Here is a 27,872-nt window from a genome sequence, read left to right as displayed (position 1 = left end):
CAGCCAGACTGCAAAACCTCATAAATCACAGGGCCCTGGGGAGGGAACTCAGAAGGGTCTTGCCTAGTGGAGCAAAAATTAGCCCTAGAATGAGCACTGCTCCAGTCCCACCCAACAAATCGTAAAAATAAGACACTAAAAATCAAACTGTTTCTAAGTCACTTAATCATGTTCCAGAATGAAACTCAAGGATATTTACAGGGATACCAAAATATCTAGCACCCAACAAGTTAAAATTCATGTCTGAATCCAATAAAATTAAAAAAATGACCACTATGGTAAGCAGGAAATTCGATCCGTAAGGAAGGAAAAATAGTCCATCATAACTGAGCAATGGCAGATGTAAAATTAGCAAGTAAGGATATTAAAAGCTATTCTATTTCATGGGTTCTAAAGTTAAATCGGGACATGGAAGATACGAAAGAAAAAGGAAAAAGAGAAGAACTGATGGGACAACAAAAAAGATATAACATCCTAGCACTAATGAAAAGATTGGCTATATTAATATTAGACAGTGTGATTTCAGAGTAATGAATATTTTACCAGGGGCAAAGAAGATCCCTTTATAATGACAAATGGTCAATGCAACAAGAGCATTTGCCAATCCTAAACAGAAACTAGTAGGAGAGCCTCACTGTATATGATTCCAGAATAATTAATACTAGTATTGAAAAGAATGTAAATCATATAAAAAATGTTAGAAAGGAATATCCAGGCCCTGGATATGGTTATCTAGGCAAAGTTTCCCATAAAACGAGGTCTTAACATGAGTGATGAATGGGCCATATGGTTAACTCCTTACCCCAAAGAGCTAGTGAGTGAATTGTTGAAAAGACACAGTGAGAGGTCTGAAAAGGAGACCCCTACATTGCTAACTTAAAGAGCTCATTTCAAATACCAGCTTCAGTGCCAGAGAAAACCACTTTTTGGAAATCCATATAAGGTACATTTAGACTCATAAGACATGAACAGAAAAATAAGATCCCATCTACATCTTGAATTTAGTGAAAACCAACTGCCCACTGGCAGTTACATAATCTTGCTGATTTAGGCAGGTTATAATCACGATCTTTCTGGTTTACTAAGGGATGAGGCCTGCCTTTTCTCAAAAGAAATCATGTATTCAGCAAGGTGGGGGAAGCTTCCTTTAGTGTAAGAGTGAATACAGTTAAGTTTTCTGGAAAGCCAATGTAATTGTGAATAATTAACTTGGAAAGGGTATGAGAAGTTTTTAGTTTAAAATAATCTGGTTAAATTTGCCTTCAGTAATAAGCAGGGTTAAGGTAGGGCCTATAGGATTTATGGGAAAGAAACCCAAGGGCATTTTCTTCGCAGGGAGGGGCAGGGGGGCGTGGGAAAAGGCATAAATGACTCTACTCTGAGGGCCAACAGGGAAAACAAGAGGCTTGGCAAGGAAGGGAGGAGCCCCATGGGTGAGCCAGTGGCTCAAAAGGAACTCTCTGGTGCACCTGAGTATAGTGGATGCAGTAGTGGGTATAGTGGATAGCCAGTGCATGCAGCCTGGCTCCCGTCTTCCAGTGAAATAAGGGACGCTTGGGGGGGAAAACTTAGGCTAGGTTAAAGGTGAAGTGTGATATCAGAAATGCAGAGGAAGACTCCTGGCAACGAAAAGCAAAATGAAAGGCAGTAAAAAATATTAAAGAGTAGGGCAAATTATTTCTCCAAGTGTCAAATTCATGGCAAGGATCTATGCCTTCTCTCTCAGAGACAGAATATTCAAGATATATAAAAATATGGTGGGAAACAATCACCAGCTAAACAGTCAGCACTGTGCATTTTCACCATTCTCAAGAGGAAGAAAGAACTGGATGAATGCTCTCCTTCACCCTTGTCTTGGTCTCTACTGCAGTTACATATTCTGTAAAATTTCAAGGAAAAAGGGTAAAAAGCTCCCAAATATTTTAATATTTTATTTTCAAATACAAGGGATTTATGTTGGAATTATGTTGTTTTGACTTTCTTACATACTTAGTTTCTCAACATTTTGAAAATAGTAGACTCCTAAGAAAGACCTTTTTCTTTAATACTTGCCCAGACTCTTGATACCATATGAGACCCACCAAGAGCTTATTTGACTTCGATGAACTTGACAGATGCATCCTGTGAATTCTACTATACATGATGCACTTAAAAACAATCTTTAATACATCTTTCGTCAGCTATGCCTTACCTTCTTTTTGCTAATAAACTACAGTATTAAAAGCAGAACATTTACTAGTGTTGGACAAAATGTTCCCCAAATGCACCTAAGACAAAATGCCTTGAACTTCACTTCATGAAGATTAATTCCCCCTTCACAGATGTTGACATACACTTTAAATTCTGTAAAATAGACAATCATAATCATTTCACAGATCACAAAATGCAATTACTTGTTTATCTATAAATCCAACTCTCAAGCGTCCTTCTTAGTCTGTCATGTCTTTTTAAAACATCTTGAGGTGGTCTAGAAAGACAAAATTTGGCATGAGTATAGTTTTTGTTCATGGCCAAAAGAAAAAAATCCCAAAATGTCCAATTTTCAGTTTTACGGATTCCCTTCTGTCACACCAATCCTGTGTAATTTTAGCTCCACAAAGAAGGTGTGTCTTTTAGGTGAACAATAAGTATAATTAATCATTTAATTAATCTCGGAGTATGAAAAAGTAGTTAACTTTAATGACTGGATAATCATTTTAGTGGTTCCCAATTCTTGGCTTAAAAAAAAAAAAAAACCTGATGGGACTCTTGGGTGGCTCAGGGAGTTAAGCATCAGACTCTTGATCTCAGCTCAGGTTTTAATCTCAGAGTCATGAGTTCAAGCCCCACAATGGACTCCATGCTGGGTGTGGAGACTACTTAAAAAATAAAATACAAAAAACTGAGTAATAATTTTTTTGACAATGTTAACCATGTGACAATAATTTACAATGTGAGATCACTATATGATTTTGGTGCTGAGTGACTGATAAAACCTGATGCTGAGTGACTTTGCTAAAACATGCCCTGGCACCTGTCACTGGCACTCAACTCTGCAACATGTCATCCTAGTGTGACAAAAAAAAAAAAAAAAAAAAAAAAAAAACTGAGAGATGAATGGCACATCTTATAAGTTCTAACGAGTCCAAGTACACCAAAAAAGTGCATGCTTTTGTTTCTTAACAGGTTTACCAACTTTTTTACAAAGAACTAGGAGAACCTCTACCGCCTAGAATGCATCCTCGATCTGAAAGTCTATCTCCTGTGTAGTAAGTTAAGAAATTTGGGGCTCAATGAAGGTGTTCAGGGTAAAAAGTCATAGGAGAGTCACTGAAAAAACAAAACAAAACAAAAAAACAAGCTTTGGGATTTTCAGAGCTAAAGAGGGGATTCACATTTAGCTCAACTGGCAGGTATGCTAATAAGCTGTGGGTGAATTATTGTCAGAATCTTCCGGAATGTGATCAAGAGCTTGAGAATGAGACCCAAAGAAAGGAAGACATATTAGTGACAAAGGATAAGCAAAGCTAACTGACTGAAGGCTGGAGTTGAGGCTGGATTTGAGAACACGAGAGCTGGCTTTGAGGTGTAGTTCAAAGTAGAGCTCTACAACCAAAGTTTCCCAATTGCTGAAGACAAGTTTGTGCCTCTTGGGGTCTAAGGCACTGTAAGGCTTTTATGGCTTGACCCACCCCATCTAGGGTGGTGGCATTTGCTTCCATCAGTGGGACTGCTGATAGTAGGCAAAGCAGATACTCAGACTGTATGGTTCCTTTTACAGAAATTTTCAAAATAGGCAGAACTAATTTACTGTATTAGAAGCTCAGATGATGATTACCTCTCAGAAGGGAAAAGTGAGTAGAAGAAGCCAGGTAGTGACTACATGGCTATGTAGGTGCTCACTATATAATGCACTGAGCTATATCCTTCTGATTTGTGCATTTGCTTTTAAGAATGTTATGCTTCAAAATAAAGTTCATTATTTTTAAAAATGCCAGTCTTAGCCACTGATCATAGCTGCCCATAAACAGTATTTAACAAACATACACAGCTAGAAGAAACAATAAAAATACTGAATGTATTTTTTAAAAAAGATTTTATGTATTTATTTGAGACAGAGGATGAGTGAGCAAGCGTGAGTGGGGTAGGGAGAGAGGGACAAGCAGACTCCTTATGGCACACAGAGCCCAACACAGGACTTGATCCCAGGACCCTGAGGTCATGACACGAGCTGAAGTCAGACCCTAAAAGAATAAGCCACCCAGATGCCCCCCAAATACTCAATGTATTATAAAAAGAAAACACTAAGGGGCACCTGGGTGGCTCAGTTGGTTAGGTGTCTCTTAAGTTTGGCTCAGGGCATGATATAAGAGTCATGAGATTGAGCTCTGCTTCAGATTCTGAGCCATCAGCAAGTCTGCCTGAGATTCTCCCTCTCCCCTCACATGTATGAGTACGTGCATGCATGAGAACACATGCACTTTCTCTCTCTCTCAAAAATCCTAAAAAACAAACAAAAAAACCCAAAAAACCCACGGATTATGAATGCAAAATTACCTGCTTTTTAACCCAACTATTTGTTTATTTCATACCTATCCAAAATCTAATAAGATAAAAATTTAAAAAGTTAAAAAAGGAAACAAAAGTTATTACACTCCAGTTGAAGATAGTGTTCTTTGACTTGTCACTCATATTCCTCACCTCTATCATTTCTCCCCTCTGATATTTTTTTGTTTTCCACAACTCTTCTCTACCTTCTTTCCTACGTCCTCTAATCCTCCAAGATCTTTCCCTAGGCAACTGGAGATTATGAAACAAGAGCATAATGGAAAGCTTCCTGGGTCAGCTCAGGACAAACTCAGCTCTTTCACATCTCTTATTTTCTCTTCTTGTCCTCAAATTCCACATTTTTTCCTGACATCTGTTTTTCTCACATCCTTTCCTCTGCTTCTATCTCCATAACTATACCCCTTGAGTTTACTTGAAACACACATAATAGTTAAAGGTAATCAATATTTATTCTCATAAAACTATGTTTTCCTGTTTAAACAGGACTGAAGCTATAAATACTGTGTTATTGTAGGTACGGCTGTTCAGATGAAAATATATCCAATAGTTGTTTCTGTAAAAAACACAAAGAACTGATGCTTTTACTCATCTCTGTGATTCTCCAAACTTCAAACTATGCATTAATTGGTTCTTAATCCTTTTTTCTGGCCCTAAATATCTGAGGGACAAAACACTCTCATCTTGAACAGTAATAACATGGTTAACTTTATGAGCTAATGTGGTTCGGCACAGTGCCCAGATAATTGGTCAAATATTATTCTGGGTGTTTCAGGGAAGGTGTATTGTAGATGAGACTGACATTTAAATCAGTGGACTTTGAGTAAAGTCATATGTGGTGGGCCTCATCCAATCAGCTGAAGACCTGAACAGAACAAAGACTGATCTCCTCTGAGAAGAAGGAATTGTGCTGGCAGACTACCTTTGGACTTGAACTGCAACTCTTCCCTAGGTCTCCACCCTGCTGGCCTATCCTACAGATTTCAGATTTAATAAGCCTCCATAATCACACAAGCCAATTCCTTACAATAAATCTCATCCTCTCCTCAACACAGGCTTCTGGTTCTGCTTCTATTTCTCTGGGGAATTCTAATACAAATAGCTAAGTAGTGTATTGAATTATAGATAAGGGGGAAGTGGGGTCTAGTGAAAGAGCAGAGGAAATGAGGATGACAGATAATTTTTTAAAAGGCTTAATGCAGACCTCATGAATTACCTACTCAAAAGTCACTTGCTAGCCTTTTGCTATTACAGAGACCAGAATGCTAAAATGAATTTTCCAGCCTCCCCTGCCACTAAAGGGTAGCCATGTAACGGACTAATTTTTGAGAAGGGCTTCCTTCCTAAGTTAACCGCTAAAGCCTAACCAGGAGAAAGCACTATGCTCTTGTCCTTTTTCTGGTCTGGACTACTAAGGATTCAGATGTAAAAACAGTCCCTGGAAGAGCTCATCTTCAGATCTTGCAACTGCTGCCATCATTCCCTAATGTTTCACACCTCAACAAGAGAGTGCAAGTACACTGTGGCTTCTTAAGCCAATCTGTATTGAAAGTGGAGAAACTTAACCTACTTCACATTGTGTTATAGGAGAACTTTAAGATATATATCTGTACTCGGTCTCCAGTTGGTTTGCCCAAGGTCCAACTCTGCAGTGGGAGGGAACTGGACTAGAAAACTTCCCTGAAAGTAACGGTTATGAAGCAATGACAGTTATAGCTATGAATTACTAAGGAAGTCTGTAGGATATTCTTTAAAAAGGGTCTTTGAAAATATGGCCTGGGGCGCCTGGGTGGCTCAGTGAGTTAAAGCCTCTGCCTTCAGCTCAGGTCTTGATCTCAGGGTCCTGGGATCCAGCCCTGCATCGGGTTCTCTGCTTAGCAGGGAGCCTAATTCCCTTCCTGTCTCTGCCTGCCTCTCGGCCTACTTGTGATCTCTACTGTCATATAAATTAATAAAATCTTTAAAAAAAAAAAAAAAAGAAAGAAAAAGAAAATATGACCTGAATTATTTGATGGCACGTCTCCTTAGAGAGAGGAGTTGGAACAGAGAAGTGTTTTGTCATCATTTGCATTCTGCAATACACTACTGAATTTAAAATTTTACCTCAGCACACTTTTAAATTTGTTACAGTAGAGAACTAGAGTGCTATATAAAATCACTGTATTATAAAACCTCACAAATAATTAAAAAGGAACTTACTGGCCAAGTTGATGAAAAATGCAAATAAAGCGCCAAATTACCTAACAAGTTTTTAAGTCAACAGTCAACAGTGTCCCATCTTTAAAGCTACTAATGATGCATCTCTACAAATATTACTTCTCCAGACTTACCTACCTATAAAAAGAAAAATCAAGTGCTACCATAAAATGACTTCAAAGTTCTGTGTTTACCTTTTTTTTCTCCAGTGTAGGGCACATAGTCTTCCCTGTCCTTATGCTCCAATGCTTCCTTTTCCAGGTATGAAAGGAGGTGTTCTCTATCAAATGGCCCTGTGGCGGACTTTGACGTCTGGTTCTTCTGCCGGAACCCTGCAGGCAGGAGGGCATTCTGCCAAAGAGAACGAATCAGCCATTATGACCACCAAGAATGCCAATACTATATGCTTCCACAGAGTACCCATTTAAGAAAGAATTACAGACTGGAATGTGATACAGATATTAAACACCTCGCTAGAGGATTTTAGGGTAGCAATGTAAAAGTGTCTCACACAAAGTTTTTCTTCATTAGGCAGAATTCAATCACGTTATTAAAATAAGCACATATACATTTTCTTCAGAAGTACTCTACTAGAAGGAAACACCCTTTATTTTTTAAATGTCCTAAATGGTAATTTTAAAAAAAAAGTTTTCTTAATGACTAATAACTGCTCAGCATATATGCATATATGGAAAATAATTCTATTACAGAAGAATTTTAAATGATATATACATCGTATTCCTTCATAGATTACTATTTCACAGTAAAGACTTTTTTGTATGAAACCATGTATGCTGTATAGTAAGCTATCAGGACATTAATGTTCACATGTTTGTGTCCAAACACAATGTGAAAGGTTCAACTTCTTCATGCATGTATGTACACATCAGTACTAGGATGTATTTGCAGTCACCGTCATTGCTACTCATGCACTAAGGCACAGCTCAGGAGTCATATCAAGAGCTACATCCCCGGGTTTCCCTGTGGGTACAGTCTTTTTGAGTGCATGGAGGGACTCAGAGTGGGGAAGGGGGGTAGATGATAGACTAAAGTTGTCTCTTACAAGAAAATTTTCTGAATTTTTACTAAGTCCAGGAATAAAAAGCAGTGTTTAGAAAACATGAGCTCCATTCTTTTGCTCAGTGAAAGGCAAAGTGGTAATATTGCTTTGTCTCACTATTCCTAGATATTCCTTTGCTTTGGAAATGGAAGGCAGCCTGAGAAGTCATACAAAAGGGCCATCTTCTTTTGTAACACATCCCAAAGTTGGCAATAATGCTGAATCTCATGGATGTTATACTTTTCATTATAAAGGGAGATCTTACATAGATAATAATAGGGAATGTACATTTTATAACTAGAAAATATAGCACTTCAATTATGGCCATTTGCTGAGATCCATAGTAATTGTCATAAAATCCACCTTTGTGTTCTCCTCTAATGGTGGGCATTACACCGAAAGTTCACCTATAAATATGAAACACAAAGAAGGTCTGTTCCTAACCCTACACTAAAAACGTTTTTGTAACACAAAATTGTATACGAGAACATAAATAAACAAACAAGATTTCTACCTACCAACTTCGAAAAAGAGAGCTACACTTGAAGAATCTACTCCCAATGAACCATCAAGTTCTACCCATTTTTACTTCCTAAAAAGCTTATTCATCTGTTTACCTTCCTCTATCTCCAACACCATTATTTTGATTCAAGCTATGATCAAGCTGGCATGGAATATTACCTTAGCTTCTTAAATGGTCTCCCCAGATCAGTTGTCTGATAGTCTTCATACCTCACTCTCACACTCCATGATGTTTCTCTAGCCTCACCTCACATATCCTCCCCATTCTAGCCACTCTAGCCCTTGTTCCTCCCCTGTGTTTGTGACATACTTCCTTCTACCAGAAGCCTTCTCTAGAATGCTCTGTCCACCATTTTTTGCTACTCATTTTTGAAAAAGATTTTTGTATTTATTCATTTGAGAGAGAGCAAGAACATCAGCAGGAGGGAGAGTCTGATGAGAGAGACAAGCACACTCCCCGCTGAGCAGGGTGCCTGACTTGGGGCTTGATCCCAGAACCAGGGGATCATGACATGAGTCAAAGGCAGACACTTAATTGAGCCACATAGGCGCCCCTTACTACTTGTTTTTAAGACTGCAGCTCCATTTCTCCAAAGGAAGTTTTTCCTGACCTACCATTATATGCTCTTATATTAATATGGCATGATTATTCAATTAATGCCTACCCCCTCCCATTCCTCCCAGCCTGCATCATGAGGGCAAAGACCCATTTGTTTTGCTTACTCTTATATTCCTAAGCCTAGCAGGTACCAGAATCTATTAGTTGCTCCCCCAAATATTTACTGAATAAAGATTTGAGAATACTTTTATTCATTTATTTATTTTAAGAATTGTTTTTTAGAAAGAAAGAGAGCACAAACGGGGGAGAGGGAGATAGAGAAGCAGACTACCCACTGAGCAAGGAGTCTGATGTGGGGCTCCATCCCAGGACCTCAAGATCATGACCTGAGCCAAGGGCAGATGCTCATGTGACTGAGCCACCCCGGCGCCCCTGAGAATACTTTTAAGGAAAAATGCTCATTAAGGCAAATTAATTAAAGTTACTCTCCATCCCAGTCAATAATGCATACTGCTCTTTCACTGTGGTAGTAAGGGAGTTGCACTATTCACTGTGGTAGTGAGGAAGTTGCACTATTCCCAGGTATGCTCAAGCCCACACAGAACATGGAAGTTTTAAGTGATATGTCAGCTGGAATCATGGTTCCTTAAATACAGTCTCTGAACACAAAATAAATGACAGGTAACTGGCTTTGTAGGCTATAAACCCAACAACCATGCTTTATTGGAAGTATACTTTAGTCAAGTTAATAGATCATAATCACTCAAGAAACAGGTAAAGATCTCATTTAAATGACTGCCACTAAAAAGTACAGGTTTCTCCCTCATAGAATTTTGTTGTAATTATATATTCCAAGCCTTGGAATATATAATTTTTTTTTTTTTTTTTTTTTTTTGCCTAGGCTGGCTATCTGGCTATCTTTAGAGGATGGGTGTTTTGAGAAAATGGAGTAAGTTGGCAAGTAAATATACTGAATGCAGCATAAGGAAAATAAAGTGGCCCTCCAAAACATAACAAGGAACCATATACAACCTCTGTCCACTCTTTTCTTCCTTATCTTCTGAGACTTTGTAAGTTCCAGGGAGGTTTCTCTGCCTGGAGTAGCTGCTACTACCCTTGTTCTCTTTTCTTACCTCATCTTTCACTGGCACTCTTCCCCCGAATTTTACCCAACATGTGGCATGTTGTCAATAAACATCATTGTTCTTCTAGTTTCAACTAATAGTATCTGAGGTTGGGGGAGTTGCAACTGGGGTTGGGGAACTGGAAAAATACATCTAAAAGTTAGAACTCAAGCCTCCCCATATAAGAAGCAGGCCACGGTTTTGCAAACAAGAAAATATAAACCATGGGCTTTTTCACATGTATAGCACAGAGCACGCATTAACAGGCGCCTCACTGCAGCTGAACAGAAGGATTACTAGACTTTGCCAGGAGCAATGAGGCAATGAGAGATCTGGTCTCAGTTCTTCCTCTAACTGCAGAAACTGAGGCAAGTCACCCACCTTTTGTTTTCCATCTATAAAACAGAGGGCAAGTGCTAACCCAGTGTTTCTCAACCAAGGTGCTCCCACAGGGGACAACTGCCAATGTCCAGAAACATTTTTGGTTGTCAGAAGTAAGGAGAGGAAGTATTAATCGTGTTTTTTTATTTTTTGGATTTCATGATTCTTTGCCTCTGGGGGCCTTGCTAATGTTAGAAAGATTATCCCTCCTTGGGCTAGGCTAGCTAATTCCTAGGGATAGCAAACAACTCTCCCTGCCCCTACCCAACAGTGTGCTTTCCATATGAAAACTATCCAATCCAGAGCCCAAACCCCAACCACGTCCTTTCTCTCTCTCGCACAACAAGCCAATATCCCCTGCAGACACACCCTGAATCATCCAGAATCAGGTAACTAGACAACTGGAGACTACTCCTCTGGCCCAAAGCCCACTGAAATTACTCAAATTATCCAATACTAAACTTGCTCAAACTTGCCAACCATGTCCCACCCATTCCTTCCCTTGGAAACCATAAGAAATGTTCTGGACCACTTGCTGCTTCTGCTTCCTGACCAATCCAGGTGCTTTCCCGGGCAGCCCTGTGTGCTTCCTGCTCTTGGAAACTAAGAATTAAACTATTTCTCCATGTCTGTAATCTTACCCCAGCTAATTAAAACAAAGTCCCAGGCCCATTTTTAAGCAGGGGACTGTGCTATTGGCATGTAGTGAGTAGAGATCAGGACACAGGATAACTTAAACACACAGGATAACCGCCATAACAAAGAATAATTCAAGCCCCCAAATGTCAATAGTGTCAAGGTTAAGAAACACTGGGCTAGGTGAGCACTTAATGCTCCTGCCAGTTGTACAATCACTCGATTCCAACAGGTCTAACAGTGTGAACTTCCTGTAGAAGATATTGCTGTGACATGATCAAAACAGTACTGTTATCCTGAGTTATCCCCTAGACTCAGGAGTACCACAAACTTTTCCTTGTGATAACAATTATGGTTAAGAGTTTTTTTTGTTTTGTTTTTTTCCACAGAACGCAGTATTTATTACACTCGGGAGAGGATAGTTCACCGGTTAAGAGTTTTGATCTGCATAGGTACGTTATTAAAGTGCTCAAGTAATGCTGAGAAAAAGAGTTAATTCTCAATAAAAATTCAAACACATGCCAGCAGGAAATGTGTTGTAATAACAAGAACAATTTTATAAAACAACCTCTGCCTCGTTCTTAAAAGGCACTAAAAATCAATGTCTCAACATAAAGAAACATGTAGTAAAAAGAAGCCTAGCAAATAACCCTTACCTTCAAGTTAAGCAGCCATAACCTTTGGCCTCTGCCTTCAATGACTACCCCCCGCCCCACATACCTACCAGGGAATAACAGTTCAGAAGTCAAGGAGCTCTACCTTAGCCCCGTGTAACTTATAAGACGAATAACATCCACTCCGCAAAGTAAAACATTTATACATATATTCAGATCTGCTCCACATAGTCTGCAATATTGCTGTGTACTTAGATCTAGTCTACTAAGGGCTAGAAACTTACTCACTTTGGTCAGCATGTTTCAGAAAGGTACAGTTAGATTTAAGGTCACAAAGAACCTTGGAGAGACACTACACAGGGTCATCATAGTATAGAAGCTCTGAAGAGGCACAGAGGTTGGCAGACATCAAAGAGCTAATCATCTGCTTCAAAAATGTTCCTCCCTGCCCAGAGAGAAAAATTTTTTTTCTTTAAAAGACATTATTTGAGAGGGAGAAAGAGAGCAAGCGAGAGCACAAGAGCAGGAGGAGAGAGAAGATTCCCCACTGAGCAGGGAGCTGATGTGGGGCTTGATCTGAGGACCCAGGGGTCATGACCTGAGGAGAAGGCAGACTCTTAACCAACAGAACCACCTAGGCACCAGAGCAAAAATTTCTTACTGGACCGACTTCATAAACTTGAGAATAAGGTTGCTGGTGAAAGTAGTTCAGAACAGGCAGGTCAGTGGAGCTGAGGGGGCAGAAGTGGGGGAACTGAGAAGAGGGAAAAAGTTCATCTGGATAAAGAGAGAATGGTGGGGGCGGAGAGTGCTAGAGAAAAGTCATGAGAAAGATAACTGCTCAAAGGAAGTTATTTAGTTTCAAAGGGTCTGAAGTTATCTCATTACCACCTACCTCAGGGTCAAGGTCATCCAGAACAGTCTCCAGTTGTTTCAGTTCTGTTTCTGATAGATTCCCAAGGAGCTCATCTTCATCTAGATCCTTGTACTTTTCTAAGTCCTTCCGGAATGGTAGTGCCATGATTTGCAGTATAGGAAATCACTAAATTTTGCTATGCAGTATAGTCAGGAGTGATTTCCACTTTTCCTTAAAACTATAGAGAGAAAGAACATACACATTTCAAATATTAAGTCATCTCCACTACTTTGATCTATTTTTAGGTTGAATGAAATGTAATTTCCAGCTGTTGTATATTCTTTGGCCATCTATTACACACTACCCTTGTCTATGGATCATTCAATATCCTTACCTTTTATATTTTGTTGCTGAAAAACAAAATCAACTGGGAAAAATAGGAGGAGGAGGGAATATAAAAATTCAAACCTATAAAACATCCATTTGGTAGAATTTAGAATTTCTCATAAGTTTTAGGAGGAAAGAACTCATGTGTGCCAAAATGAAATTTTTCCCATCAGTGACTTTCAAATTATTGCTACCAGAGTACTCTGCTTAAGCACATTATGTTTAAGACACATTTGTTTTACTGTAAATTGTACAGAACACTATCTTCTGACTCAATATTAATAAGGGGGGATATTAACACACTCCCCCAGTAAGGAGTGGCCAGTTGCCACTAGAAAACAAAAACAAAAACAAAAAAGAAACAAAAAAATAAATAAAAAAAAGGCTTTTAACGGAAAAAATGCAGCTTTTTAAAAATTTTTTTTTGGAAAGGTGGCTTTTAAGCCGCTGCCTTCGGCTCAACGGAAAAAATGCAGCTTTTTTCTCTCTCTCTGCTTGCCTCTCTGCCTACTGTTTCTATAATAAATAAATAAAATCTTAAAAAAAAAAAAAAAAAAAAAACTCCAAACCATGCTGGGGTATGTCACCCACTGACTGGCAAGGGTGGTCATGAGGGTCTCATTATAGGAAAGGAGTTTTGCATTTCTTCACCATGTGAATCTTTCCTAAATGAGGTAAAGCTCAACAAGCAGCCTTTTTCCACGTACAGCAGAATTGTTCCTATGAAAGATAGTTTCAATAAATCCCACAAAATGTGCAAAGTAAAAATAAAGTATTTCAGTAAGTTCTAGCTGTAAATGTGGATCATTTGTTTCATAAAATGTTCCTATGTGGGGGGCACCTGGGTGGCTCAGTGGGTTAAAGCCTCTGCCTTTGGCTCAGGTCATGATCCCAGGGTCCTGGGATCGAGCCCCGCATCGGGTTCTCTGCTCGGCAGGGAGCCTGCTTCCTCCTCTCTCTCTGCCTGTCTCTCTGCCTACTTGTGAGCTCTCTCTCTGTCAAATAAATAAATAAAATCTTTAAAAAAAAAAAAAAAGGTCCTATGTGAACAAGGAATAATCCTTAGACTGTAATTTGGCTCAATTTTTCTTGGCTATAAAATACCCAGTACTTCGAAGTCTGGATGTATTTCTTTTACTACTCCTTTCTCCCAAGTTTTCCCAACCTAATATCTAAACAAATATATTTTCCTCCTCAAACCAGTAACAGTTTATGGATCCTTTTACATGTTTTCATCCCCTAAGAAGAAAGGAAGGTTCACCGTAGGGGTCAGCTCCTGACCTGACTAGCAGCCACCTGGGTCCAATAACAAGCAAATTAACAGAACTGTACTGATGCAGATGTTAAACTGCAGGCATTTTGTGTAACTGCCCGAGACAGGTCTGGCTTCCACCTGTTCTACTAGGCATCTCATTTGGTTTAGCAATTATGCTGGACTTTTTTGTTTTTGTTTTTGTTTTTAATCAAATTATTTTCATTGTTGTTATTACTAAGTTTGGTAAATGTCCACTTGATACTTCCAACTTAAGATACTAAGCTTATGAGGTATCTTCAGGGTATATCTTTCTCAATTAAAAATAATACACTCTGTTGGGGCACCTGGGTGGCACTGTGGGTTAAAGCCTCTGCCTTCAGCTCGGGTCATGGTCCCAGGGTCCTGGGATCGAGCCCTGCATTGGGCTCCCTGCTCAGCGGGGAGCCTGCTTCCTCCTCTCTCTCTCTCTGCCTGCCTCTCTGCCTACTTGTAATCTGTCTGTCAAACAAATAAATAAAATTAAAAAAAAAAAAACACTCTGGGCATCTGAGTGGCTCAGTCATTAAGCATCTGCCTTTGATCATGATCCCAAGGTCCTGGGATGGAGCCCCACGTCGGACTCCCTGCTCTGAGGGAAGCCTACTTCTCTCTCTCCCACTCCCACTGCTTATGTTCTCTCTCCCTCTCTCTCATGGTCTCTCTCTGTCAAACAAATAAATAAAATCTTTAAAAAAAAAATACACTCTGCAGAGAAGATTTAATAGAAGGTATAAGTACTTTCAAATATATTAACTATCAAATGCAGTTTCAAAGAAACTGGCAGGCAATTTGGGGGGTAAAAAGAAAAATTAGGGGGACGCCTGGGTGGCTCAGTCGGTTAAGCCACTGCCCTTGGCTAAGGTTGTGATCCCAGGGTACTGGGATTGAGTCCCACATAGGCTCCTTGCTCAGCAGGGATCCTGCTTCTCTCTCTGCCTCTGCCTGCCTGCCACTCTGCCTGCTTGTGTGTGCGCTCTCTCGTTCTCTCTCTCTCTCTCTCTCTGACAAATAAATAAATAAATAAAATCTTAAAAAAAAAAAAAAAAGAAAGAAAAATTAGGAACATTTGGAAAAAATAGTCCCTTCATAAAAATACCAATGACATGGTATTTGAGACAGATAAGGGTAAGAAATTGATAAAGCATATGAGCACATACCAAGAGTAATTATTTAGCATATACTGTTTTTTAATGCTTAGACAATCATTATAAAAAAGTTTTTTACTGTGATTCAACAGAATTTATTTTTGAGGTTTACAATATATAATAAAGCCAATCTCTTAGTCAATAAATATTAAAAAAAAAAACTAATTATTTTGTGTATCCGCTCCCTTTACTTTCAAAAGTGTTCCAGTATAGGCCATAAATTCAATAGTCATCCTACTACTACGGCACTATAATGGACAAGATAATGTTAGAGGCGAAGGCAATGTTGTGTCACCCAGGTTCTATAGGTTTGGAACACAATAGTCCTTGCAATGACTGAAGAGCTTACTCTAACACATTGCTCTTTATCTCAGAGTAAACTCTGTCCCACAAAGCATGTTTATAATATCGCTGAAAGAATAATAAAATCAAAATTAAAAAAGAATAATAAAATAAATACCCACAAACACAGTGTCCAGCTTCAGAAAGAGAACATTAGAAGGACTCACATGTTCCCCTTTCCAGCTGCATCTCCTTCCCCCAACGAAGCAGCTACTGGACTGCATTTGGAATTAACCATTCTCTTGCTTTCCCCTATAGCTTTACATTACATGTACACATCCTTAACAGGTTTAGGTCTGTTCTTTTTTTTTTGTACTTTATACAAATGACTCCTACAGCATATATCTTTTAGCGACTTGCTCAACTTTTTTTGAGTCCATGCTTAGAGCTGTACTTCTTACATTTTCATTTTTGTATAGTATTTCATTGTATAACTGAACACTTGACTGAACTTGCTCTTTCCCCTGTTTTTCTGCTATAAACAATCTTGTTACCTATTTCCTGGTATACATGTGCAAGAGTTTCTCCAAGTTACTGAAACCTAGGAATGGGAATTGCTGGGGAAAGCATATAGTAATACTCAACTTCACTGGGTAATGTTAAACTATTTTCAAACTGGTTCTATCAATTCACATTCCTAGAAGATTCAGCGCATGATTCACATTGCTCATCCTTGCTAACAGGTTAGCTGTTAGCTAATTGTTGGTCCTAATGGTTCCTTATCTATGTTGCCATTATCCTTGTATATATCTCCATTTTAACCACAGATTGTACCTAAGTATCTTCAAGACTTAAGGGTTTAACTGATATTTATCAATGTACAATGGTAAGAGATTATTTCCCAAAGAAGCAGATAGAATAATTTACTACTGAATGGTGGTAACATAACTAAAGAAGCCAGTAAGAATGCAGGTGTAAAGAAAATGCGGGTCATCAAGCAAGATCTGGCCACGTTCAGTGAGCACAAGGGAGTCATGACATCCTGACCAACAGATGTGACTGGCTTGCTCTCATTCCAATTACAGTGCTGGTATGGAGAAGCAGCATCAGGCAACCAAAGCCTGATATCATTTGACATTTACATCACTCAATTACTTTCCTTTATTCTTCTACATGTTCACCAAGTAATCTTCTTATTAAAACTTGGGCTATTCACATAGCTTTCCTCACTGTAAATTACTAAATGGTATTTTGGCTTATGTACCAATCTCTTATGAGTGTGGTTAGTATGGGTCACTTTTTAGGAGATTAGGCACTTATTGGTGGATTGAGATCAGGTCTCTATAAAAGTAAAGCTGAGGACCACCATGTGAAATCCTAAGCATAGACTGGCTGACCAGCAACTCCTAAAGGTATCTATCTCCTATCAAACCTACAATAACACTGCATTAGAAGTCATCATTCATCTGTCTTCCCTGCTAGACACTGTAAGCCCCCGAAGAGCAGACATTCCCGTCTATGTCTCATTCTTCTGAGTTGCCATCACCAGGGACAGCACCTGATGCCAGATAATTAAACCAAATTTGACTGAATTGGATCATATATCACCTCCCTTTGCCCTTTTTAGTAGTTCCCTCTTCCTCCCCCAGATATCTAGAGTCCCTCCGGCTCCCTAACTCTACTCTCTTTACCATAATTCAAAAAGCACTGACAGGGGCACCTGGGTGGCTCAGTGGTTTGGGCTGCTGCCTTCGGCTCGGGTCATGATCTCAGGGTCCTGGGATTGAGTCCCAAATCAGGCTCTCTGCTCAGCAGGGAGCCTGCTTCCTCCTCTCTCTCTCTCTGCCTGCCTCTCTGCCTACTTGTGATCTCTCTCTGTCGGATAAATGAATAAAATCTTTAAAAAAAAAAAAAAAAAGCACTGACAATTCGTTTTTGATACTTCTGTCAATCCTGTGCAGCCTCTGCATTACTCACTTTCTCTTCCCTCAGTGTCAGCCCATTTTGGCTTGATATTCAGAGTTCTCCACTATCTAATCTTCCCCAGTTAAAACAAACATATCTAGCTTTCAGAGCTCTGTAATTAAATATAAACCCTGATGAAAATTTTATTTTCTTTTGGGTAAAGAAATGAGTTTCGTCCTCAGGAGGCACCAAGCCTCACTGTTCAGATTTACTAGGCTCAAGACTGTGTGTCTGTTCCTCACTGGCTTCTCCTAGGATCCCTGGGTACTGAACCAAGGTGCCCTACCACATCAGAAAGTTTTCTCTCAAGAGCCCAGATGAATATTTGTTTTCCAGTATATGTGCTGTTCACTCAACAAATAATTTTGAACATCCTCTGTATCAGGAATTGACTTGTTCCAGACAATGGACAAGCACAGTATACAAGACAGACAAGTTCCTTGCTCCATTTTGAAGGTGGCATACAGACAAAAAATGACAAAGGAAAGAGATAATACCAGAAAACAACGAATACTGTAAGGAAAAGCCCCCAGACAATTTGCTACAGGGGAGAGGAGGATCAGGAAGGTTACTGTAAGTAGTTCAGAAAGCTGTTCTGAAAGGTGACTTTTGAGCCGGGAACAAAAAGTCCCTAGCCACTCTCCCAGTCTAGGACTCTGCTATCTAGGTGAGAAACAATATTTGTAGGGTTGTAGCTGCAGAGATGGAGAGAAGTGAATAAAAGTGTGACACATTTTGGAAGCAAACTAAAAGGACTTGTGCACAGATTGGTTGTAAGGGGTAAGGACAAGAGATGCACTAAGGGATGTTAATTTCAGTTAATAGTTAGTATTATTTTTTTGTTCTATACCTATTTTTTCCGAGAGTTTAATATGGCCCTGCAACACCTCTATTTCTCAGTCTGGTTAAAAAAAAAATTTCTTGGTTAACATTTTCATAATGGCTTTGAGATCCACGCTGTGAACTGTTCACAATTTTTGAACGAAATTTTGAACAAACAATTTTTGGACAAATTTTTGAATAATAACCAATGAACTAAAAAAAAAAACCAACTGTAAATTACTAAATAAAACAATGGCTCGCTATGGCCTTTAAATATATTTTTATGCTAAACTAAGGCACATGTCTTTGTTAATATCATTTCTGGTATAATCTCTTGCAAAGAGCTAAAACTAAAAAGTGAAACAAGCATATAATTTGTCATGATTTTTTTAAAAACGTTACACAATTACTCTAATTTATTTTCTTTCCAATATTTTGCATTAGGATCACATAGGTGGCAGGGGTCCTGGGATCAAGCCCTATATCAGGCTCACTGCTCAGCAGGGAGTTTGCTTCTCCCTCTTCCTCTGCCCCTCCCCTCCCTCTACTTGTATTCTCTCTAAGCCCTGGTCAACTACTGATCTGCCTCTATTTCTAAAAATTGGTTTCAAAAGTGTTACATACATAGAATCATATAATATGCAACTTTAGGAACTGATATCATTAAACATAAATCTCTAGAGATTCATCCAAGTAGCTGTATCAATAGTTCATTCTTTTGTTTTTTAAAGAGACTTTTTTTTTTAAGATTTTATTCATTTATTTGACAGACAGAGATCACAAATAAGCAGAGAGGCAGGCAGAGAGAGAGGGGGAAGCAGGATCCCTACTGAGCAGAGAGCCCAATGTGGGAATCGATCCCAGGACCCTGGGATCATGACCTGAGCCAAATGCAGAAGTTTAACTCACTGAGCCACCCAGGTGCCCCATTCTTTTTTTTTTTTAAGATTTTATTTATTTCTTTGCCAGAGAGAGAGCGCGTGTGCACAAGCAGGGGAGCAGCAGGTAGGGGGAGAAGCAGACTCCCTGCTGAGCAAGAGCCTGATGTGGGACTCGATCCCAGGACCCCAGAACCTGAGCCCAAGGCAGATGCTTAACCGACTGAGCCACCCAGGAGTCCCAGTTCATTCCCTTTTGTTGTATTCCATGGTATGTATGTACTACAGTTTAACCATTTAGATACTGAAAGCCATCAGGTATGATTCCAGTTCTTGACTATTACAAATAAAGTGTCAGTGAACATTTGTGTACAGATTTTTATGTGATAGTCAAATCATGTTAATTCTATTGCTCACAATCTTATAATGGCACAAAATAAAATAAAAAATGAGAATAAAAGCCAAATGGTCTAGAAGGCCCTACATGAACTCCCTGCAAGCCCCAACTCATTTTCAACCATTTCAAACTGGGCAAATACTGCCTCAGGGCCTTTGCACTTAATGTTCCTTCTGTCTAGCACACTCTTCCCTAACACAGCTAAATAACCTGCTCCCTCACTTCCAGAAGGTCTCCACTTAAGTGTCAACTGATTAGAGAAGTCTTCTCTGTTTATTATATACAAAAGATGAACCCCACAGCTCCTCCCACACCGGTGCATCAGGCAACCTCTTCTTACCCTGTATTTCCCTCTATGTTATTACTTGACATTACATATTTATTGATTCACTGTCTGTGTTCTGTCACTAAAATCTAAATTATATTCAAGCAAAGCCTTTGTTTTGTTCACTCCTGTATCCTCAATAGAGTACAGACTGTGGCACATGCTAAGTAATAAAAAATGGCCAATATAATTAATTTCAATGCTAACAGTGAACTTACAGAAGTCATAGAAGTTAATCTGGAGTTGGGGTACCTGGGTGGCTTAGTCAGATTCCTGGGATTAAGCCCCACATCAGGCTGCCTGCTCAGGGGAAGCCTGCTTCTTCTTCTCCCTGGGCTGCTCTCCCTGCTTGTGCTCTCTCACTCATGCTCTCAAATAAATAAAATCTTAAAAAAAAAAAAAAAAGGAAAAAGAAAAAGTTAAACTGGAGTTACACTAACCTCTTAACTTTATATGAAAGTAACTTTGTTTTAGGATGGTTCTTCCTGGATCAGATCTTCCTAAATTAGGAAGCTATTTAAGAAATAAAAAAATCAAGGGGCGTCTGGGTGGCTCAATCAGTTGAGTGTCTGCCTTCGGTGCAGGTCATGATCCTGGAGTCCCAGGATAGAGCCCTATGTCAGGCTTCCTGCTCAATAGGGAGTCTGCTTCTCCCTCTCTCTCTGCCCCTCCCCCCACTTGTGCTCACTTGCTCTCAAATAAAATCTTATTTAAAAAAAAATTAAAAGAAAAAAAAATGTTTATTTCTTTTTTATATCAAAAATAGAAAACTTAAACCCTCGATTAATATGGCTCACTCCATATTCTTAAGTTTTTCATGTTAAATTTCTAGGCCTAAGTTCTTCAAAATTTGCCTTTTATTTTTTTATTTTTTTTTTTTTTTAAGATTTTATTTATTTATTTGACAGAGAGAAATCACAAGTAGATGGAGAGGCAGGCAGAGAGAGAGAGGGAAGCAGGCTCCCTGCTGAGCAGAGAGCCCGATGTGGGGCTCGATCCCAGGACCCCGGGACCATGACCCGAGCCGAAGGCAGCGGCTTAACCCACTGAGCCACCCAGGCGCCCCAAAATTTGCCTTTTATTTTAAAAGTTGTATTTATTTGTTTAAGTAATCTCTACACTCAACATGGTGTTCACACTCATGACCCCAAGATCGAGTCCCATACTCCCCCAACTGCGCCAGCCAGATCCTCCCCAATTTGCCTTTTTTAAACTTACACACACACACACACACACACACACACACACACACACCCGGCACGGCTAAACTAAAAAATGATGAAACTGCCAAGTGCTGACAAAAAGACATGAAACAACTGAAACTCTCATAAGTTGCTAGTGGAACGCAAATGGATTCAACCACTTTGGAGAACAATCTGGCAGTGTCTCAGAACTAAACACACTCATAACATAATAACACAGGAATTTCTTATGTCCAAGGGAAACTACTGTTTGTTAATAAAATAAGATAAACAAAAATCTTATGCAGCTTTATTCATAATATCCCCCAAACTAGAAATGATGCAAATGCCCATTACCAGGAGAATACACAAATGGATTGTGGTACAGTCTTAAATAGAACACTCACAGTAATAAAGTTCTGGACATGTAAAAACATGAGTGAACTTAACATGTATTATGTTGAAAGAAATATAAAAAGCTAGACATGAAATACATACTGCATGTTTTTATTATAAATGAAATTCAAGAAGAGGCAAAAATAATCCATGGGGATGGAAATCAGAATAGCTATTGGGGGGTTACTGATTAGGTATGGACATTAGAGAACATTTTGAGGTGATGAAAATAGTTATATCTTAAACTGAGTGACAGTTATACAAGTATATACACATGCATTAAATTTATTAAGCTGATCACTTAAAATTTTCTTCCTTTACTCTAAGTTACATATCAAAAAATCAAATAATATACTTGCTTTGTGCAAGTAATGACATGTACTTGATGTTGAGGATTCAAGTTCCCACAAACAGAAAAGGCTGATTTTTCTGTAGCCATGGTAACAAACAGTCATCAAAAACCCCAAAAACCAAAACCAAGGATTTGCCTTTGCAAGCCAATTAATCACTGGCAGCTTCTCACTTCTGAAGGTCAGCCAATCAGGAAGAGCCTTACTCCATTAAGCACTCTTCAGTGGCAACCAATGAGCAGACTCACCCAAATAACCATGCTTCTCTGTATGATGTCATTTTGCCCTTGGAAAATTTTGCCAGTTCCAGAATTCCACACTTCCCAAAACCCTATCTAGAAAATTGGTCTCCTTGTTCAGGCTATACCTAGCCAGCACATCTTTCCCTTATTATAGCTTAGTATATTGTTTAGCTTTATCTTCTTGTTTCAGATACTGGCTACTGACTGATTATCTTATTATAGTCTTATTATCCTTTCATGCTAAAGTGAACTTTTAGTCATTACTTGTGTTTAATTCAAATAAAAGTATTTCAGTGTTGATACATAGTAGCTAATAGTAGTTAGGATCAAAATATTCTCTCTAGACAAATACCCATCTAATCATTTAAACTGGATTACAGCTCACCATCCAATAACTCCTAAGTATCTGCTTCAATTTGCTTTCAAGAAAAAAAAAATTCAAATCAACATTGCCTTTTTTTGTTTGAATCTGGCTTCAGAATTAATCCAGAAACAATTTTAAAGTAAATTAACTCTGGCTGGAGATTTTAACATTTAAAGCATCTAAAATGTTCTCTTATTTAAATGCTAGGCTTGAGTTTCATCTCTGCTGGTTTGAGGAACATTCCCTGTGACAGAGAAGGCTGGAGTAAAAGAGAGTCGTCTGTTCCTTCCTGGCATTATCAAAGCAGAGGCTGAGTATGAATATCTGTCAGGGACAGTATACAGCTGCTTCCTCAGCTAGAAGGGAGTTGAAGAGTCTCATAAGATCATTTCCCCTTTATGAGCTAATGGTCTTAGATAACACTAATTATAAACAGAACATGTACTTTGTGTCCACTGCATCCAAAGTACTATGCATGGCGTTTACCTTCTAAAAAGTAAAACCATTTTATTTTTAGTTATACATATGTATTACTTTTATAGCAAATAAGATGTTTTTTAAAGAGAAAAAATTGGATGCTAAATCCATCCTTCTGCTCACTACATCTTTTACACAATGAGGCCTAAAAGGCAGTACATGAAATAATTTTGTGAAGTTCCTGGGATGCTATGATTGACCCAGATGAGGACACATCTGAATGAGGTAGCTGCTTTGCAGACAGACGTTTGAGAAAACGGTAGCTGATTATTCTGTGTAAAATTCCATGAAAAGAAACCAACCCATATATGAGATTAGCTAAGTAGCCCCATCCTTCCTGCCATTGCTACTGACACCACCGCAAATTTCGAAAAATGAGATCTACAGATCTCATAAAGAAAGAAAATAAAATGTGAAGTCTGAAGGCAACCCAGAAAAACTTGTTAGGGCGAGAAAAAAGAAGAGATTTAATTAGAAGCAGGTCACTTAGGGCATCCCGAAAGCACAAAGCAGCCAGATAATTTCTGTGACTATTACAAGAAAATACTTCACACGTTACTCATACAACTACAAAAACCACCTCTCGACAAAACTGACAGACTCTGTGGCTCCCATGTACCCCCACTTCCTTTTCTGGTTCAAAGCAGCAAAGCCAGTTCCCATTCCTGACCCACCTCCTCTCTTTTTATACTTCTTGGTGTTGTTGTGGCATCAGAAATACAGGGCAAGGTCAGAGAGGAACCCACTCTGCGCACACCACTGGTGAATGCCAAAACAGCCACACCCTTAGCACACCCAGTTTCTCAGAACCAAATATTTTTCAACCTTCTCCTTTTCCTCCTTCTTCTTTTTGGTTTAATAGATTGGGTAGGTTAGGAAAAGCTGAAGCTTTTTAAAAAATTGTTGCAAACTCAAAAAATCTTAAAATAGCAATTACATCATATGAACAAGTCTCTCGGGGTAAGAAGGTTACAGAGCTCTTTATCTTTGCTGGTTAACCTAAAAGAGCCTTCTACCAGTCATACTGTGGACAAAACCAAATATGAGATGAGGTAGTTTGGGGGAAGCTTAACAGTGCCCAGCCATCAATCAAAACGCTGAATCCATTCCAAGTATATAATGGTGAGGGCCTTCTTTCTCTTTCTCTCCCAAAGGGAAGTATCGCTATGACTCATTCCTCCTCTACCAAGAATTTTCTTAATCCACCAAGTTAGTAAGCATTGAACTATATACAAAATCTTAAAATAAACTAGGCTAGGTATAAAAGAAATCATGCTGAGAGCAAGCTGAATTTCATGCAGTGAATAAAAGGTGAATGGTAACATCTTTCCTCAGTTTCATCCCCTCTGAATTTCCTGGGCTTCAGACCAGATTCTTTACTTCTCTTCATACCGAAAAGCTCTCCTTTTTCAACCTCACCAACTACTGTATCTTCAAATCAATATATATTTGTATGCATTTATGAAGTGCCTATTATTATATTTAATGTACTGTCCTGCGGAAGGGGGAGCAATGAACTGGAGGGGTAGAACATGGATAGAGAAAGGGACCGTGGGACAGGAGGAAAAGAATGAGAAAATTTATAGAACAGATTCTTGTTTTTATTCCTCCCCACTTTAAAAATGCTTCTCCAAATGGAATTTAAGACATCATAGGAATCAAAGACGGTACAAATAGGGCATAAAGACTATAATAATCATAGACTTAATGTTAAATGTAGGTACCTACTTAATAGTGTCAATTTTGATACAGTGTTCCTCTCTCTCAGTTTTCAAAAGTGGTGACCAGAAAAGTTGGGTATACAGCAGAAGTAAATCTGATTCCTTCTCAGACCCTCCTGCCCCCTTGACACAGAGTGTACCCTGGGCAGCACACTGCAAAGAAGCCATCACTGGGATGTCTCTTCTTTCTCCACTCTACCTTTTCATCCAAGGGTATGCAGAACCCTATTCTCTAGCAATGCTATACCAACAACTGTGCCACAATAAAGATTAAGAAGCAAACTGCTGTTAAACTGAAAATGGGTTTATACAGAAAAATATACTTCCAAATGAGAAACTATCCTGGGAAAAATCAACAAAATGTGCCTGGATGAAGATATACATGATGGTTGTTAGCCACACCTGCATGGCTGCTGATTAACAGTTAAGAAGGCTTGGAAATACTCTGTATGAAAGCTGCCCCAGCATTCTATAGACTGTAAAAAGGTAAGGTTTTAGTAAAACATGGGAGAAAGTGCTCTAAGGGCTTACCACAACTAATTTAAACCATCAAAACAAACCTACAAGATGTGGAAAATGGCAGAGAGAGTATTTTTTTATATGAAGATTTCCCAAATCAATGTTTAAAAAATACTAGTGAGCACACAGTATAGAGTACTATTGTTATTTGTATTTATTGTATTATTTGTAATTGCAAAATAATACACTATCTTGACCAAAATGGCAAGCATTACAGTAGACAAATGTCTAAAATAAAAAATTCTTTTTTTTTTAAGATTTTTATTTATTTATTTGACAGACAAAGATCACAAGTAGGCAGAAAAGTAGGCAGAGAGAGAAGAGGGGAAGCAGGGTCCCTGACGAGCAGGAAGCCAAAGCAGGGCTCGATCCCAGGAACCTGAGATCACGACCTGAGCCGAAAGCAGAGGCTTTAACCCACTGAGTCACCCAGGTGTCCCTAAAATAAAAAAATCTAAAGTATCTCCTTATCCTGTGTCTCATGCTTCTAGTGTTTTAATCCTTCATGACTAGATTTTGTTTTGAACCAAAAACTGATCTTCAAATAAAATGCATTCTTTCTAAATAAAATTCTACTTTTCCCTCCTTTCTGAGGAGGGTGAGTCTGGCTGATTATAATAGGGATACAATAGTATGAAGTTCTAAAAATTAAATGGGAAAGCCTTCAGTCTTAAAAAGAAAATTCTCAATTTTAGATAGACTATGTAACTCCAGCCCCTATACTCTGCCAAAATAAGGACAATCCTATCTTAGACTCCCTGACAAATACTTCTGAGTCTTTCCCGAAGATACAATAAACGGTGACAAACTTAAGTACCTGACAGAATTCAGTTTTTTTTTTAAGATTTTATTTATTTGACAGAGAGAGAGATCACAACTATGCAGAGCGGCAGGCAGAGAGGGAGGGGGAATCAGGCTCCCCGCTGAGCAGAGAGCCCAATGAAGGGCTCGATCCCAGGGATCATGACCTAAGTTGAAGGCAGAGGCTTTAACCCACTGAGCCATCCATGTGCACCCAGAATTCAATTATTACTCAAGGAGGAAACACAACCCAAAAAATCCAGAAGGAATATCAGAATTCTTAGGGAGAAAATGTCTAGCACTTAGCTCCTAGCACTGAACTGGGCGTAAGAGCTCTGTGACTGGGGCGCCTGGTTGGCTCAGTGGGTTAAGCCTCTGCTTTCAGCTCAGGTTGTGATTCCAGGATCCTGGGATCGAGGCCTGGGATCGAGGCCTGGGATCGAGCCCTGAGTCGGGCTCTCTGCTCAGTGGGGAGCCTGCTTCCTCCTCTCTCTCTCTCTCTCCCTCTCTCTCTCTCCGCCTGCCTCTCTGCCTACTTGTGATCTCTGTCTGTCAAATAAATAAAATCTTTAAAAAAAAAAAAAAAAGAGCTCTGTGACTATGAGCAAGTCACCTCCCTTCTCAGTTTGCTTGGGTAGATAAGGAATAACCCAATCATGGCCTCAGTTCTGACAATGGACTCATCCACGTGCACAGTGGACACTGCAAATCAAACAGCCTGTTCCTCAGGGAGCACAGACTCCACCTCAGTCCTTAAGCAAGCCACTACCAACAGATAAGAAGTGGCAAGAGGACGAAGCTTGTTCACTTTAACCCTGGGCTCGTGGGCCTCCGGTTTTTTTCTAGCTGTAATAGTCCATCAACTTAAGGAAACCCTATTTAATTCAACCTTGAAAAAAATAGTAACTTGCCCTCATCATTGCCAAGATGAACAATGTAGAAGTAGGAAGGAAATATATGAAAAGCTGAATCATGCTAGATAAGCACAAAAACAATAAAGTAAAATACTTCAGGAAAGGGACTTGAAAAACCAGGACAGATTAAACAAAAAGAAAAGTAAATAATGAACTCAAACATGGGCCAATGTTGTGTAATAGAGAAAAAGAAATTAAAGCAGAATGACCGTATTAATAAATGCTCTTCTGAAAAGTCACCAAATAAAGCAAATTTCTATCATTTCCTATTTTCCTGTAATAAAATAGACATGGTTTATGAAAACATGTATTCCCAAGACAACATAAATTATATGAAAGCAAAACAATTTTAATCACAAAATATAAATTTTATTAATACAGTAAAAATTCTAAAGTAGCACATTCATTTCTGCCTTGTTCTTTATTTCATTTTCTCTTTTTAAATTTAAAAGTACCCAACTATTGTCACTATTTTTATTAAATTTTAAAACCAAGAAAATCAAGAGTATGACAGTACTGAAAGATATTACCAAGACTTAAGAGTAAGGAAAATAGATCAAGATTTGAAATTTAGGAAAGAGATCTTTGGGAAACAAACTTCATAAAGGGTTCAGTTTCAGACAGTGATATTCTAATGAACTTTTATAGAGGTCACCCAACCCCATTATTCATCTACATCCATTCCTCAAATGTGGTCCACTTTTCTCCTTTAGCACAAGAAACTGCAAGGGTTTTTGTGGCTCAGGTCATGGTTTACCAGGAGAGTCCTGGGATTGAACCCTGTGCCATCATTCATCATGTTCCCTGCTCAGTGGGAAGTCTGCTTCTCCCTCTGCCCCTCCCCCTGCTTGTGCTCTCTTTCTCTCAAATAAATAAAATAAAAAAGAACGAGAGGGAAGGAGAAAGAAAAGGGAAGAGA

General features: G+C 38.9%; 1 protein-coding gene across 2 annotated transcripts in view; it reads right to left on the bottom strand.

Moving 5' to 3' along the window:
* Positions 1 to 27,872, bottom strand: part of TMOD3 (tropomodulin 3) — a 76,581-nt gene that overhangs the window by 33,360 nt on the left and 15,349 nt on the right. The window contains exons 1-3 of one of the 2 annotated variants that reach the window (XM_013057682.2): positions 20,207 to 20,228; positions 12,533 to 12,731; positions 6,936 to 7,092 (exon numbers count right to left, since the gene is read on the bottom strand). In XM_013057682.2, the coding sequence (XP_012913136.1) occupies positions 6,936 to 7,092; positions 12,533 to 12,658 (283 nt within the window). In that variant the 5' untranslated portion in view covers positions 12,659 to 12,731; positions 20,207 to 20,228. Of the gene's footprint in view, positions 1 to 6,935; positions 7,093 to 12,532; positions 12,732 to 20,206; positions 20,229 to 27,872 lie in introns of those variants that run through there. The other variant, XM_004755422.3, reaches the window with a different exon arrangement.

The sequence above is a fragment of the Mustela putorius genome, unplaced genomic scaffold, assembly GCF_011764305.1.
Source record: "Mustela putorius furo isolate JIRA1106 unplaced genomic scaffold, ASM1176430v1.1 tig00003898_pilon_pilon_pilon, whole genome shotgun sequence".
Taxonomy (NCBI): domain Eukaryota; kingdom Metazoa; phylum Chordata; class Mammalia; order Carnivora; family Mustelidae; genus Mustela; species Mustela putorius.
This window is presented reverse-complemented; position numbering and strand designations above follow the sequence as displayed.